Genomic DNA, 16893 nt, shown 5'->3' on the forward strand with positions numbered 1-16893 from the left:
AATTCAATGCCCGGGGGAGGGTGAAAATGGTCTCCCCCACTTCCCCGGAGGCCCTCTGGAGGCCAGAAACGGCTTGTTTCTGGTGGGCCAGGTAGGCCTATTTTTCACACTATCCAGGTTCCAGAGGATTTCCTGGAGCCTGAGGTGGGGAAAAATATCTCAGAGTCCCTCCAGAAGCTGAAAACGCCTTTCCAAAGCCTCCATATAAGCCAAAAACAACTGGCCGGCACACACATGCATGCTGGAATTGAGCTAGGGCAGTGATGGGGAACCTTTTTTTCTTCGGGTGCCCATAGAGCGTGCGCGCGCACTATCACACAGGTGCGAGTGCCCACCCCCATAATTTAATGCCTGGGGAAGGCAAAAACAGCTTCCCCAACCCCCTGAGGCCCTCTGGAAGCCGGAAATGGCCTGTTTCCCAACTTCTGGTGGGTCCAGACGGCTCATGTTTTGCCCTCCATAGGCTCCAAAGACTTCCCTGGAGCCAGGGAAATAATAATAATAATAATAATAATAATAATAATAATAATAATAATAATAATTTATTGGATTTGTATGCCGCCCCTCTCCGTAGACTCGGGGCGGCTAACAACAATGATAAAACAACATGAACAATCCAATAATAAAAAACAGCTAAAAACCCTTATTATAAAACCAAACATACACACAAACATACCATGCATAACTTGTAATGGCCTAGGGGGAAGGAATATCTCAACTCCCCCATGCCTGGCGGTATAAATGAGTCTTGAGTAGTTTATGAAAGACAGGTAAGGTAAAGGAAGGTAAAAACACCTTTCCCCATCCCCCTGGAGGCTCTCTGGAAACCAAAATCGCCCTCCCAGAGCCTCTGTGTGAGCCAAAAATCAGCTGGCCGGCTCACACATGCACGTTGGAGTGGAGCTAGGGCAATGGCTTGCTTGCCAGCAGATATGGCTCTGCATGCCACCTGTGGAACCCATGCCATAGGTTCGCCATCACTGAGCTAAGGCAACGGCTGGCATGGTATAGATAGGTTCACCATCACTGTCTTATATAGTCTTTCTAAAGGAATGGCGACTATGCTGATCACAGATTCAGTAAGAGCTGCATGGCTCTCGATCTTAGCCTTCTCTTTCCCTTCACTTCGACCCAGGAACTCAGTCACTAATTCCACCACGGCCTGCTTTGAACCCAGCCTCGATTATTGTGTAGTCAAGATTCCACGCTGGGACCTCAGCAAGTTTCTGCGCGTGAGCACTAAGATTGGCAGTTCCATGAAGAGTGTGGGTGAGTGTTGAAAAGAAGGATACGGGTGGGAAGGGCGTATTGGAGTCAGGCTCCAACCTTGAAATCAAGTTTGATTTTCATTTGCGCTTTGTGTGGTCCAGGCAGCAGACTAGATAGTGGGATGCCACGATTTGGGAGTGCCACTCAGCTGACAATCTTCTATTTTTCTGTTTCCTGTTGTTGGCATGTCTCGGTTTAGGTAAGCTATGAGACCTTCGACATGCACCGAGCAGAGAATTTTAGCAGAGCATGGATATGTGATAAAACCAAGACACAGACTTAGTTAAATAAGTATTATTTACATATAAACAAAATATAAACAATCCAGAATAAGCACGAAGCAAATACAGGATAATACGCACTGAGCAATTACAAAACAAATAGCACTGAGCAATTACAAGATTAGAAGCACAAAGCAAAATACAATATATATAATAAGCACGAAGCTTATACAAGAAGATACGCACGAAGTGTAAACACAACTCCCCCTCTCTCAGGCAAAGTGAAAAGAAATGACTGAGCAGAATAATGAGCTTTTATAGCTTCAATGAGGAAATGATGAAACAGCCTTGAATATTAACTTTTCAAGTACAAGTTAACCCTTTAAGTGCACATTAACTCTTTAAGTACAAGTTTGGTACAAGTGTACTATATGCAGTTTACAATGGCAATCCCTAACAACCATGTACCCTGTACTAACACCTGTTTTCTTTGCCTATGTCAGGGATGTCAAACTTGATTTCATTGAGGGCCACATCAGGGTTGTGTTTAACCTTGGGGGGCCAGGGGGAGGGCATGGCCAGGGTGAGTGTGACCAGTTTGATATCACTCGTCGTAAGGATGTCTATGAAGGCCCATGGGCTCTGCCAATGAAAATAGACTTCTCAGCTCTGTTTTTGGCTGTGGCAACCTCTTGCAACCATCTAGCAGTGAAAACTCTATTTTTGCTGGCAGAGGCACCAATGGGCCAGTCTTTCGCTGTTTCCAGTGTGGTTCCGCAGGCCAAATCTAAGCACCCCACAAGCCAGATCCAGCCCCCAGGCCTTGAATTTGATACCCCTGGCCTATGTAGTAATATATACACTGCTAAAAAAAAAAATAAAGGGAACCCTTAAACATCACAATATAACTCCAAGTAAATCAAACTTCTGTGAAATCAAACTATCCACTTAGGAAGCAACACTGATTAACAATCAATTTCATTTTATTGTCAACACATTCAACTTTGCACAGAACAAAGCATTCAATGAGAATATTTCATTCATTCAGATCTAGGATGTGTTATTTTTTTTTAAAATGTTTATTGGATATATACATTAAAAACAGGGTACAGAAAAGTAAAGGGAATATATATAATGTACATTCTAGCAATTATAGTGTTATTTGAGTGTTCCCTTAATTTTTTTTGAGCAGTATATATTATCAAATTGGCTCTATTCTTCCACTGCCAGCTATAAATTGATGTTAAGAATTTAGGTTTTTTCCTTCAAAAATCCCAGTCAGTTGGGCCCCTTTTTAAACATGGGTCGATGTGTCACAAGCATATCCAAAAGAGGCAAGACTTGGTTTTGACACCAGTTCTGCCATTTCCCCTTTTTTGGCACACTACAAACATTTAGGACCGATTTGAGACTATAATGCAGACATAGTTGTGGGTGTTTTTAAAAAGAAAAAAGGACAAGTCAATGCTTGATTGATCCTGGCATTCCCTGAGTTGTGATCTGTTCATTCCTCGTGCTTGAATCATGTTCCTTTTCTACATGCTGATTTTATCTGCCTTTGAAAGAAGCCCTGTTTATTATTTATTAATCATTAATTAGATTTCTATGCCGCCCTTCACAACCGACTCCGGACGGCTTACAACAGAATAAATACAATTACAAAAACGTGTAAGAAATCTTAATATTAAAAAACTAAAAATATAAAACTCCATTTTTCCTAAAAACACTATCATCTGCATTCATCCAATTGGATTCAGCCTTTCACAACTGTGAGAATTATCTATAGAATCTAGGCATCTAAGGCCTAGATAGATACAAAACACTCTTATTAGAGTACTAAACTTACGACCTTTTGGATAGTGGACCTTGCCAGGAAATGAAAAAAGTACAAAAACATGTTTATATCCTGTATCAGAGATGAAGAAATCCTATTTTTTAGGCCAAGAAACATTCATAAAGGCAGAACAACTTGATGGATTAATCTAGAGAGTTCCAAAGAACTATGATGAAATTGGATGCAAGACAATCCCATATATGGACAGGAGGAAGTGGGTGTAAACGAGACCCATAGAAAATTCTATATAAGATGATTCTTGTAGTTAGGTACTTTACCTTTTGAGGTTCACGGGTATTTTTCCCGTGACTTCTCTCGGTCCCTGTATGATACTGCATGATCATGCTGGCATCTTTAAGATCGTTATGTTATGTTTGATATATGTTATGTTTGATATATGTTTCTATGATATATATATATCATGTGGTTAATAAAGTTTTTTAGCTTTTATTCTCTTGGTCTGGGGTATTTTTCTTACAACAACATTGGCTGGAGTTAGTTCTTAACACTCACGGCCCCCGATGCCTGCCAGCAAAGATGGGTCTTCAGGGCCTTGCAAAAGACCAGGAGGGTGGGGGTGGTACGAATCTCCAGAGGAAGTTGGTTCCAAAGGGTCGGAGCCGCCACAGTGAAGGCTCTTCCCCTAGGCCAGTGGTTCTCAACCTTGCTAATGCCGCGACCCCTTTATACAGTTCCTCATGTTGTGGTGACCCCCAATGATAAGTCTAGCGCCAATTCTCCCAACAGAGCTTTAAGCTGATTGGCAGGAAGACCAGAGGGACAGCTCCACTGTAAACACCTGATTGGTCCAATTGTAAAAATATGTTCCAAACAGAAGTTTTAGGGAAATTTGTCTTTTCTAAAGGTCTTAGGTGACCCCTGTGAAATGGTTGTTCGACCCCCAAAGGGGTCCCGACCCCCAGGTTGAGAACCACTGCCCTAAGCCCTCCAGACGACATTGCCCGGCCGACAGGACCTGGAGAAGGCCGTCCCTGTGGGACCTGACCAGTCACTGGGATACATAAGGCAAGAGACGGTCCCATAGGTAATCTGGTCTGGTGCCATGTAGGGCTTTATAGGTCATAACCAACATTTTGAATTGCGTCCGGAGACCAATCGGCAACCAATGCAGCTCGCGGCGTGATGTTGAGATGTGGGCAGATCTTGGAAGGCGCACGATAGCTTACACGGCTGCATTTTGCACTATTTGCAGTCTCCGAACGCTCTTCAAAAGTAGTCCCATGTAGAGAGCGTTGCAATACCTTTATTTATTTATTTATTTATTTTATTTTTATTAATCAGATTTGTATGCCGCCCCTCTCCACAGACTCAGGGTGGCTCACAGCAATAATAGTACAATGTAAACAAATCTAATATTTAAGTTAATTTAAAACCCCAATTTAGAAGCCAATCATACATACTAACATACCATGCATAAATTTTATAAGCCTAGGGTTAGGAAAAGTCTCAATTCCCCCATGCCTGACGACAGAGGTGGGTTTTAAGGAGCTTACAAAAGGCAAGGAGGGTGGGGGCAACTCTGATACCTGGGGGGAGTTGGTTCCAAAGGGTCGGGGCCGCCACAGAGAAGGCTCTTCCCCTGGGTCCCGCCAAACGACATTTGTTTAGTTGACGGGACCTGGAGAAGACCCACTCTGTGGGACCTAACTGGTCGCTGGGATTCGTGCGGCAGAAGGCGGTCCCGGAGATATTCTGGTCCGGTGCCATGAAGGGCTTTATAGGTCATAACCAACACTTTGAATTGTGACAGGAAACTGATCGGCAATCAATGCAGACTGCGGAGTGTTGGTGTGACATGGGCGTATTTAGGGAAGCCCATGATTGCTCTTGCAACTGCATTCTGCACGATCTGAAGTTTCCGAACACTTTTCAAAGGTAGCCCCATGTAGAGAGCGTTACAGTAGTCGAGCCTTGAGGAGATGAGGGAATGAGTGACAGTGAGCAGTGACTCCTGGTCCAAATAGGACCGCAACTGGTGCACCAGGCGAACCTGGGCAAACGCAAAATCAAAAAAATTAACCACAGTCATTTTCCTCTGGGTAAATTTACTGCTCTTCTTTGTCGCTCTTTCAGGTGAGGTCATGGCCATTGGAAGGAGTTTTGAGGAGGCATTTCAGAAGGCGCTTCGCATGGTGGATGAGAATTGTGTGGGCTTTGACCCCACAGTCAAACCCGTCTCTGACATGGTAGGCATTCCCGGCGAGGTGACGAAACACGCTGAATTTCCACTTACCCTTTGGACTGAACCTTAGAGCTGTGCTGTCCACAATCTTCTGTCCCCTCCCCATCCACTGCAGGAGCTGGAGACGCCCACTGACAAGCGGATCTTTGTGTTAGCGGCTGCGCTGCGGGCCGGCTATTCCATTGAGCGCCTCTATGAGCTCACCAAGATTGACCGCTGGTTCCTGCACAAGATGAAAAACATCACTGACCACACATTGTGCCTGGAATCCTATCGCCAGGCCGAGCCAGGGTCCATGCCATCTCACGTCCTGAAACTGGCCAAGCAGTTGGGCTTCTCGGATAAGCAGGTGGCTCAGGCTGTGCTCAGGTACAAGATCAAAGCATCAGTGTGTTTAATTTTTTCTTTGTCTAATCTGGTTTGTCTCCTTTGACTATTTGTTTTATATTCTGTTATCATATATATTTATTTATTATTTATTTATTAACTGGATTTGTGTGCCGCCCTTCTCCGTGGACTCGGGGTGGCTCACAACAAACATAGAATACATAGTAAAACAATTTGATCCAATTAATTACAATTAAAAGACTTTTAAAAATCCTAAAAACTTAATTTATCATGAGATTTTTATTCCTGCGCATGCACAGAAGCAAAACACACTGGGATGCGTGCGCACCCATGCAAGACATCCGGAGCTGCACATGCAACTCAATTTTTTCTACCGGTGCAGCGTCTGTTAGTACATGGTACTCACCTGTTTTGGGGTTGCCATGTAGTAAACTACCAATGGTAGTCACTGTAAAGATGTAATATGTCTTTAAGAGCTTTGACTGGTTTGGCCATAAGAGGGTGCCAGTAGCGTTCCCTGTGGGGGGAGTTATCTTTGAGAGTAGCGGTGTGCTGTTTGTACTCTGTTGTTGATATTTGTATGTACAGTAGTACCTCTAGATACGAGCTGCTCCACATGCGAGTATTCCAAGATACAAGCCACGAGGGGAAAGAAATTTCTTTTCGAGACCCGAGCTCAAATTCGGGATATGAGCCAAGTGGCCACTAGGTGGCGCAAGAATCCTTGCTTCTGGTTATCTCGGAGGGGAAAAACAAAGTCTAAAGCCATTTGTTCCAGATACGAGTTGTTCGACATACAAGCTCCCTTCTGGAACGAATTAAACTCGTGTCTAGAGGTACTACTGTATTTGTAAATAATACTTTGTTAAATACTAAGTCTTTGTATTTACTGGCTAACCCATATAATTACACCACTGCTATCACTCTGCTGGGTGTATGTCAAAGGTTTCACACAAGGCTGCACCGAGATATACTAACAGCGCCCTGTACCGCTCTGGTAGGAACCCACTCCTGGCTAAGATGCTGAGATTTATTTATTTATTTTTGATTTGATTTGATTTGATTTGTATGCCGCCCTTCTCCGTAGACTCGGGGCGGCTAACAACAATAATAAAACAGCATATGACAAATCTAATCTTTAAAATAATTTTAAAACCCTTATTAAAAACCAAACATAAACACCAACGTACCATGCATAACTTGTATAGGCCTAGGGGGAAAGGATTCCCCCATGCCTGACGACAGAGGTGGCTTTAAGGAGCTTATGAAAAGCGAGGAGGGTGGGGGCAATTCTGATCTCTGGAGGGAGCTGGTTCCAGAGGGTCGGGGCCACCACAGAGAAGGCTCTTCCCCTGGGTCCCGCCAAACGACATTGTTTAATCGACGGGACCTGGAGAAGGCCAACTCTGTGGGACATAACTGATCGCTGGGATTCATGCAGCAGAAGGCGGTCCTGAGCTTGTCGCTCAGAAGGTCGGCAGTTTAATGGTTCGAATCCCTATCGCCCTGTAACGGGGTGAGCTCCTGTTACTTTTCCCAACCTCTGCCAACCTGGCCGTTCGAACACGTAAAAATGCAAATAGAAAAATAGGAGCCACTTTGGTGGGAAGGTAACAGCGCTCCGTGCGCCTTCGGCATTTAGTCATGCCGGCATCTGATCATGGAGACCTCTTCAGAATAGTGCTGGCTCTTCAGCTTAGAAATGGAGATGAGCACCGCCCCATATAGCCGGGAATGACTGCCACACCTTTACCGTTATTGTATGTGTAAATCAATAAAAAGTGACCCAAAGGGTTCAGGTTTAGGTGGTCCCCACCGTTAGAGAAAAACTGGAAGCAAAAGTAATACCATCAGTTTACTAAGAACAGGCTGTAGGGATGGAGACCACTAAGAGGGTTGAGATATGTGGGGAAAAGTTGTAATACTGACTGTGCCAAAGTGGAAAAGTTCTTGTTCCTTGGTAGCTTGTTTTCTGACGATGTGCTGAGTCCAGGCTAAAGTAAGATACTTAGTTTTGATTCAACATGTTGTGAGAACCCAGCCATTGTTTTAGCTTGATTCAGATAACTAGTGTGAAATAAATGGGAATAAATATTGTGTGAAATGAATAGCAACAGCATTTAGACTTCATAGTGCTTTTACAGCCCGCTCTAAGCGGTTTACACACACAGCCTATCGCCCCCAACAATCTGGGTCTTAATCTTACCCACCTCGGAAGGATGGAAGGCCAAGTCAACCTTGAGCCGGTGGTGAGATTTGAACTGCTGAACGACAGCTAGCACTTAGCTGAAGTACCCTGCAGTGCTGCACTCTAACCAGTGTGCCACCTCGGCTCGTTTAGCAATGTAAATCTTGGGCTCAGTTGTGGTCGTAGGTCGAGGACTACCCTTAAAACACTGGAACATTAAAAACAAAGACGTCTGCTGGATGTTTGTTCCAAGGATCTACTACTCTTCCAGTAAAATAATATTTTATTTATTTATTTATTATTTATTACTTGGATTTGTATGCCGCCCCTCTCCGAAGACTCGGGGCGGCTCACAACATGTAAAAAGACAAATCATAAGTAATCAACAATTTAAAATTTTAAAGATTTAAAAAACCCCACAAACTAACAGACTCACACACAAGCATACCATATATAAATTCAACGTGCCCAGGGGGGGGATGTTTCAATTCCCCCATGCCTGACGGCAAAGGTGGGTTTTAAGAAGTTTGCGGAAGGCAGGAAGAGTAGGGGCAGTTCTAATCTCCGGGGGGAGTTGGTTCCAGAGGGCCGGTGCCGCCACAGAGAAGGCTCTTCCCCTGGGGCCCGCCAACCGACATTGCTTAGTTGACGGGACCCGGAGAAGGCCCACTCTGTGGGACCTAATTGGTCGCTGGGATTCGTGCGGCAGGAGGCGGTCTCGGAGATATTCTGGTCCAGTGCCATGAAGGGCTTTAAAGGTCATAACCAACACTTTGAATTTTCAAAAGCAACATGAGAAAATATTATTTTAGTGAAAGAGTAGTAGATCCTTGGAACAAACTTCCAGCAGACGTGGTTGGTAAATCCACAGTAACTGAATTTAAACATGCCTGGGATAAACATATATCCATCCTAAGATGATGATGATGATGATGATTATTATTATTATTATTATTATTATTATTTATTATTGGATTTGTATGCTGCCCCTCTCCGCAGACTCGGGGCGGCTAACAACAGTGATAAAAAACAACATGTAACAATCCAATTTAATAAAACAACTAAAAGCCCTTATTATAAAAACCAAACATACACACAAACATACCATACATAACTTGTAATGGCCTAGGGAAAGGAATATCCTAACTCCCCCATGCCTGGCGACAAAGGTGGGTCTTGAGTAATTTGCGAAAGACAAGGAAGGTGGGGGCCGTACTAATCTCTGGGGGAGAGTTGATTCCAGAGGGCCGGGGCCGCCACAGAGAAGGCTCTTCCCCTGGGGCCCGCCAAACGACATTGTTTGGTTGACGGGACCTGGAGAAGGCCAACTCTGTGGGACATTATCGGCCGCTGGGATTCGTGTGGTAGAAGGCGGTTCCGGATGTATTCTGGCCCAATGCCATGTAGGGCATTGGGCCAGAATAAAATACAGGAAATAGTATAAGGGCAGACTAGATGGACCATGAGGTCTTTTTCTGCCGTCAATCTATGTTTCTATGTTGTTGTTTTTCAGCACGGAACTGGCAGTGCGGAAGATGCGCCATGACCTGAAGATTTTACCCGTGGTGAAACAAATCGATACGGTGGCTGCGGAATGGCCAGCCCAGACCAACTATCTGTATCTCAGCTACAATGGCACCGAGCATGACCTGGTTTTCCTTGAGCCACACGTCATGGTCATCGGTTCTGGCGTCTACCGTATTGGCAGCAGTGTGGAATTTGACTGGTGTGCTGTTGGGTGCATCCAGGAGCTGCGCAAGGTGAGTGCTTGGGTGCTGCTGCTTCAAAGTCCTTTCCGAGCCATGTCTGGGAATGTTCCTTCTTAGCCTTTTATCCCGGAGAACTTCTAGTTCCTCCGTATGTCTTTCTCCCCTGCTATTCACAATCACCGCTTTGGGTGATGGTGTTGGGAGAGTTTTGCACATGCAGAAGGTAACCCACCAAGTAGCCACAGTGCACAACTGTACCCATTTGAAGTCTTCAGTGAAAAACACTGCAGCAGGCTTTCTTGTAAAAATATATTTTACTTTCCTCCTTATCAAACTGCTTCTCTAAATAAGCTATCACCTTTACATTTAACCACTATACTAAACTATCCACAATACTAGTATATAACTTATCTACCTACCTACCTACCTACCTAATCTATCTATCTATCTATCTATCTATCTATCTATCTATCTATCTATCTATCTATCTATCTATCTATCTATCTATCTATCTATCTGTGTTCAGTTCTGGAGACCTCACCTAGAAAAAGATATTGACAAAATTGAACGGGTCCAAAGACGGGCTACAAGAATGGTGGAAGGTCTTAAGCATAAAACGTTTCAGGAAAGACTTCATGAACTCAATCTGTATAGTCTGGAGGACAGAAGGAAAAGGGGGGACATGATTGAAACATTTAAATATATTAAAGGGTTAAATAAGGTCCAGGAGGGAAGTGTTTTTAATAGGAAAGTGAACACAAGAACAAGGGGACACAATCTGAAGTTATTTGGGGGAAAGATCAAAAGCAACATGAGAAAATATTATTTTACTGAAAGAGTAGTAGATCCTTGGAACAAACTTCCAGCAGACGTGGTAGATAAATCCACAGTAACTGAATTTAAACATGCCTGGGATAAACATAGATCCATCCTAGGATAAAATACAGAAAATAGTATAAGGGCAGACTAGATGGATCATGAGGTCTTTTTCTGCCGTCAGACTTTTATGTTTCTATGTTTCTATCTGTCTGTCTGTCTGTCTGTCTGTCTGTCTGTCTGTCTGTCTGTCTGTCTATCTATCATCTCTCTTTCCCTCTCACTCTTTATCTCTCTCTATATATCATCTCTCTCTGTCTCTCTCTCTATATATCATCATATATCTATCACCTTTCTCTCCCTCTCCCTCCCTCTCTATCATCTATCATCTCTCTCTCCCTCTCCCCCCTCGATATTATCTATCTATCTATCTATCTATCTATCTATCTATCTATCTATCTATCTATCTATCATCTCTCTTTCCCTCTCTCTCTCTTTATCTCTATCTCTCTATCATCTCTCTGTCTCTCTCTCTATATATATCATCATATATCTATCACCTTTCCCTCCCTCTCTCTCTCTATCATCTATCATCTCTCTCTCCCCCTCTCTCTATAATCTATCTATCTATCTATCTATCTATCTATCTATCTATCTATCTATCTATCTATCTATCTATCTATCTATCTTATCTATCTAATCTATCTATCTATCTATCTATCTATCTATCTATCTATCTATCTATCTATCTATCTATCTATCTATCTATCTATCTATCTTATCTATCTATTAGATTTGTACGCCGCTCCTCTCCGAAGACTCGGGGTGGCTCACAGCATACAATATAAAACAGTGAATACACAGACAAATCTAATTACTGTAGTTAAAAACAACATAAGCTAAAAACCCCAATATATTAAAAATCAATCAAACAAATTCAAATCGCAGCCATACATCACAATTATTGGCCAGGGGGTCTAGATCTTATTAAATCCACCACTGCAGGCACTAACCACCAACTACAAACCACTCTATAACAAATCACTGTAACAAACCACACCCATGCAAGGGTGCTATTACCTTTATATAGGTGACAGCCAATCAGGTTGCAGCACAATTAGCAAACCCATATGATTACATACTGACTATGGCTTACATTTGACTTTTCCATGGTTAAGAAATCATTTACTTGCATTGTAATACAGTGAACCCTCGATCATCGCGAGGGTTCCGTTCCAGGACCCCACGCGATGATCGATTTTTAGCGAAGTAGCGGTGCGGAAGTAAAAACACCATCTGCGCTTGCGCAGATGGTGTTTTTGCCTCCACTGCCGCCCGCCCTTCGCCCGCCCACCCCGTTGCTCGCGCCTGGGGTGCGCGCGCGTTTGGGGACTCCCTAGATCCGCTCCCCAGCTGGGGAGCGGATTTAGGGAGTCCCCACCGCGCGCGCGTTGCTGGGGAAAGCGCGCGCGTTGCTGGGGAAAGCGCGCGCGTTTGGGGACTCCCTAGATCCGCTCCCCAGCTGGGGAGCGGATTTAGGGAGTCCCCACCGCGCGCGCGTTGCTGGGGAAAGCGCGCGCGTTGCTGGGGAAAGCGCGCGCGTTTGGGGACTCCCTAGATCCGCTCCCCAGCTGGGGAGCGGATCTAGGGAGTCCCCACCGCGCGCGCGTTGCTGGGGAAAGCGCGCGCGTTGCTGGGGAAAGCGCGCGCGTTTGGGGACTCCCTAGATCCGCTCCCCAGCTGGGGAGCGGATCTAGGGAGTCCCCACCGCGCGCGCGTTGCTGGGGAAAGCGCGCGCGTTGCTGGGGAAAGCGCGCGCGTTTGGGGACTCCCTAGATCCGCTCCCCAGCTGGGGAGCGGATCTAGGGAGTCCCCACCGCGCGCGCGTTGCTGGGGAAAGCGCGCGCGTTTGGGGACTCCCTAGATCCGCTCCCCAGCTGGGGAGCGGATCTAGGGAGTCCCCAAACGCGCGCGCTTTCCCCAGCTGGGGAGCGGAGCTGGGATGTCCCCAAGCGCGTGCCGCCCGCCCGCCCACGCCGTTGCTCGCGCCGCCGCTGGGGTCTTACGGGGGCAAGAGGGGGAAGACCCAGGGAAGCCTCTGCCCGGCGGGGAAACTCCACCATCTATGCATGCGTGGAAGGGCACGCATGCGCAGATGGTGGAGTTTACTTCCTGGTTGAAAACTCGCGAAATAGCCCTTTCGCGATACTTGAACACGCGAAACTCGAGGGTTCACTGTATTACCTCCAGAAATAAACTGACAGATAGGATGTCTGACAGTGGTAGACGAAAGCCATGTGGTCTGGTGCTGGAGTGTTTTATGCAATCAACATCCAAATGACTGCATGAAGTATCAGCTCCAGATAGCTCTTCTGAAGTGGTGGCAGGTCACCAAATATACCTGCAGATTTGTGGATTGCTAATCACCTGTTGAGTTCCAAAGCCATAATGAGGCAGATAGCAACAACACTTAGACTTATATACCACTTTATAGTGCTTTGCAGCCCTCTCTAAGCAGTTTACAGAGTCATCCAATTGCCCCCAGCAATCGGTCCTCATTTTACCGAGGATGGAAGGATGGAAGGCTGAGTCAACCTTGAGCCTGGTGAGGTTCGATCTGCCAACCAGCCGGTGATCAGCATAAGTAGTCTGCGGTACTGCACTATAACCACTGCCCCACCGTGGCTCATGTTGTTCAGAAGATATAAGCTCCATGTGCTTTTTCTCCAACAGATGGGCTACAAAACCATTATGGTGAACTACAACCCTGAGACAGTAAGCACAGATTACGACATGTGTGACCGGCTCTATTTTGATGAAATGTCCTTTGAGGTGAGTCCTATATGGTTGGGTTGGTGCTGCATTAAGATTGGTTTTTTAAAAGGGAGGCTGCCCTTCTCCTTGCGGACTCAGGGCGGCTTACAAGGGTAAAAATAGATGCAGTAATAATAAATACAATTAAAACATTAGAAAATAAATAAAACCCACTATAAAAAACAATCAATCATCCCTGTTTCATACTAATGTCCGGAGCAAAATTGTCGCCCACGGTCTCCAGGCCAGATAGCACAGATGTGTCTTTAACACCTTTTGAAAAGCAAAGAGAGTGGGTGTGGGGGTGTTCAGATCTCCGGGAGGGAGTTGGTTCCAGAGGGCCGGGGCCACAACAGAGAAGGACCTGCCAGTCAGCATTGTTTGGTCGGTGGGGTCCAGAAGAGGCTGACTCTGTGCGATCTAACCAGTCGCTGGGACATGTGAGCTCCCGTAAATAATCTGCTCCAATGCCCCTTTTCCCCATCCTCAATTTTGCTCTTCAGGTGGTGATGGATATCTACGAGCTGGAGAACCCTGAGGGTGTAATTCTGTCCATGGGGGGACAGCTTCCCAATAATATTGCCATGGCCTTACACCGGCAGCAGTGCCGGATCCTGGGCACTTCCCCTGAAGCCATTGACTCTGCTGAAAACCGCTTCAAGTTCTCCCGTCTTCTGGATACCATCAATATCAGCCAACCCCTCTGGAAGGAGCTCTCAGACATGGAGGTGAATAGAAGGGGCTACACCGAAAGAGAGTGGGTGGGTGGGAAGAGGGGGGAATCCCCAAAGTGAGACCATCATCAGTCAGGTCTCTTTCCATTTAAACCATGTAAAGTCATGGAGCTACAGAGCTGATTTTGTCATGGGAAGTATATTTATTTATTTATTTATTCATTCATTCATTCATTTATCCAATACACAAATACATAGGAAGAAAAATAGACATGTAGTAATATATACTGTATAAGGGTAAAGTGAACTTAGAGGAGAGGATATATGAAAGAAAGAAAATATATATGATAAGTGAGAGAAAGGAAAGACAATTGGACAGGGGACGAAAGGCACACCAGTGCACTTATGTACGCCCCTTACTGGCCTGTTAGGAACCTGGAGAGGTCAATCGTGGAGAGTCTAAGGGAGAAATGTTGGGGGTTAGGGGTTGGCACAATTGAGTCCGGTAATGAGTTCCACGCTTCGATAACTCGATTGTTGAAATCATATTTTTTACGGTCAAGTTTGGAGCAGTTCGTATTAAGTTTGAATCTGTTGCGTGCTCTTGTGTTGTTGCGGTTTAAGCTGAAGTAGTCATTGACCTATAGGACGTTGCAGCATATGATCTTGTGGGCAATACTCAAATCGTGTTTTAGGCGCCGTAGTTCTAGGCTTTCTAGGCCCAGGATTGTTAAGGGGTGTGCAGAGTTATCTCTGGATGGTGAAAGATACACGTACACAGAGGAAAACCTGGAGGTCTAGCAGGTATCCAGCTGATAGCCCAGATATAGTGGTAATAATTTAATAATACATTCCAGATACAGTGTTCCCTCGCTTTTCGCGGGGGATGCGTTCCGAGACCGCCCGCGAAAGTTGAATTTCCGCGAAGTAGAGATGCAGAAGTAAATACACTATTTTTGGCTATAAACAGTATCACAAGCCTTCCCTTAACACTTTAAACCCCTAAATTGCAATTTTCCATTCCCTTAGCAACCATTCAGATTATTACTCACCATGTTTATTTATTAAAGTTTATTTAAATTTTTTTTTATTAAAGGCAGACGAAAGTTTGGCGATGACATATGACGTCATCGGGTGGGCAAAACCGTGGTATAGGGAAAAACCCCGCAAAGTATTTTTTTAATTAATATTTTTGAAAAACCGTGGTATAGACTTTCCGCGAAGTTCGAACCCGCGAAAATCGAGGGAACACTGTACATTAAGTATATAAAATACTATTTACTTTGGCAAAAATCTTAGTCAAGAACAATCCTAGTCATACACAATTAAATCAGTCAATACATATACAAAACAATTAAATCAGTCAAAACATATACAAAACAATAAACCTTACTTGCTTAGCTTACAAATAAAGAAACCAAAATTTGAACACAGTTCTGCAGTATAGTAACACAGACAAACAAGGAGAGAATAATCAGAGAGAGAAAGAGAGACGCTACTGGCTCCCTCTTGTGGCTAACTGCAACATTAGCTCTTAAAGCAATATTGTATTGTTCTAATACATGTAAGCATACATTTAATTTAATTTAATTTATTAAATTTGTATGCCGTCCCTCTCCGGAGACTCAGAGCGGCTGGTTGGTTTGTGTTATATATTTCCAAACCCAACTAGTTATGTACATAGTACTAACAGTATATGAGGAAGTATAGCAAATTCCCACCGTCACCCCTTTTCAGAACTTTTAATTTTTTTGTAATTGCTAATGTAATGAACTGCAGACTGGCACTTTAGGGTGGGAGGAGAAATTAAAGTCTGTTTTTCTTTTATTATTTATTTATTTATTTATTTCTTTAAAATATCTTTATTGATTATTTACATATAAAACAAACAGAAAAAATAAACCAACACATTTATAAAACACTCATATGGAAGAGATAAAATATATACATATCTTCAACTTCTCATTAGTGAACGTTTCACAGAAAGAAAAGAAAACAAAAAAAAGAGAAAAGAAAGAAGAAGAAAAAGGTCAACTATTCTGTTGACTATCCTTATTACACAGCCTTTAAGTAGTTCCATATTTCTTTCCTACACTCTTTATCATTAATTGCAAAGTATTTGAATTCAATATCTATTTTTTCCGTTTTATACAAGTAGAACGTGAATTTAGCAGCAGCAATTTACATTTCTAATCAGTTCTTATGCGTAGGATTGCAAGATTACAAGTCTGTTTTTCATTGGCACTAACCTGTTTGCACGTTTTAGGGAAGGGAGAATGTGGATGATTTGATCTGGGGAATCTCTGGTACATCCTGGGAAACAAAGGAAACAATGGGATCAATGATGGGGCCGAAGGGCTGTTGCCCCAGTTGGAGCCTTTGTAACCTTTTGATATCTCTCCTCTGCAGTCAGCCAAGCAGTTCTGCTGCAAGGTGGGATACCCTTGCGTGGTGCGTCCTTCCTATGTGCTTAGCGGTGCGGCCATGAACGTGGCTTACACGGATAATGACCTGGAGAGGTTCCTTAGCAACGCTGTTGCTGTTTCCAAGGAGCAGCCTGTTGTCATCTCCAAGTTCATCCAAGAGGCCAAGGTGAGCGGGTGGGTTTTGTACGCAAGACCGTCACTTTGGAGAACGTGACCAGACTCAACTGATCAGAGTAAGCACAGGACTGTTGCACCCTTGAAAGCAATCCCGTCATAGAAACATAGAAGATTGATGGCAGGAAAAGACCTCATGGTCCATCTAGTCTGCCCTTATACTATTTCCTGTATTTTATCTTAGGATGGATCTATGTTTATCCCAGGGATGTTTAAA

At 44.2% G+C, this 16893-nt stretch overlaps 1 protein-coding gene across 1 annotated transcript in view; it reads left to right on the forward strand.

Annotated features, from left to right (window-relative positions):
* Window positions 1–16893, forward strand: part of CAD (carbamoyl-phosphate synthetase 2, aspartate transcarbamylase, and dihydroorotase) — an 85987-nt gene that overhangs the window by 31672 nt on the left and 37422 nt on the right. The window contains exons 15-21 of the mRNA XM_070734979.1: window positions 1136–1269; window positions 5419–5531; window positions 5643–5896; window positions 9577–9823; window positions 13322–13420; window positions 13906–14130; window positions 16486–16668. Coding sequence (XP_070591080.1) covers window positions 1136–1269; window positions 5419–5531; window positions 5643–5896; window positions 9577–9823; window positions 13322–13420; window positions 13906–14130; window positions 16486–16668 — 1255 coding nt within the window. The remainder of the gene's footprint in view (window positions 1–1135; window positions 1270–5418; window positions 5532–5642; window positions 5897–9576; window positions 9824–13321; window positions 13421–13905; window positions 14131–16485; window positions 16669–16893) is intronic.

This window comes from Erythrolamprus reginae, chromosome 1 (assembly GCF_031021105.1).
Source record: "Erythrolamprus reginae isolate rEryReg1 chromosome 1, rEryReg1.hap1, whole genome shotgun sequence".
Lineage (NCBI taxonomy): Eukaryota > Metazoa > Chordata > Lepidosauria > Squamata > Dipsadidae > Erythrolamprus > Erythrolamprus reginae.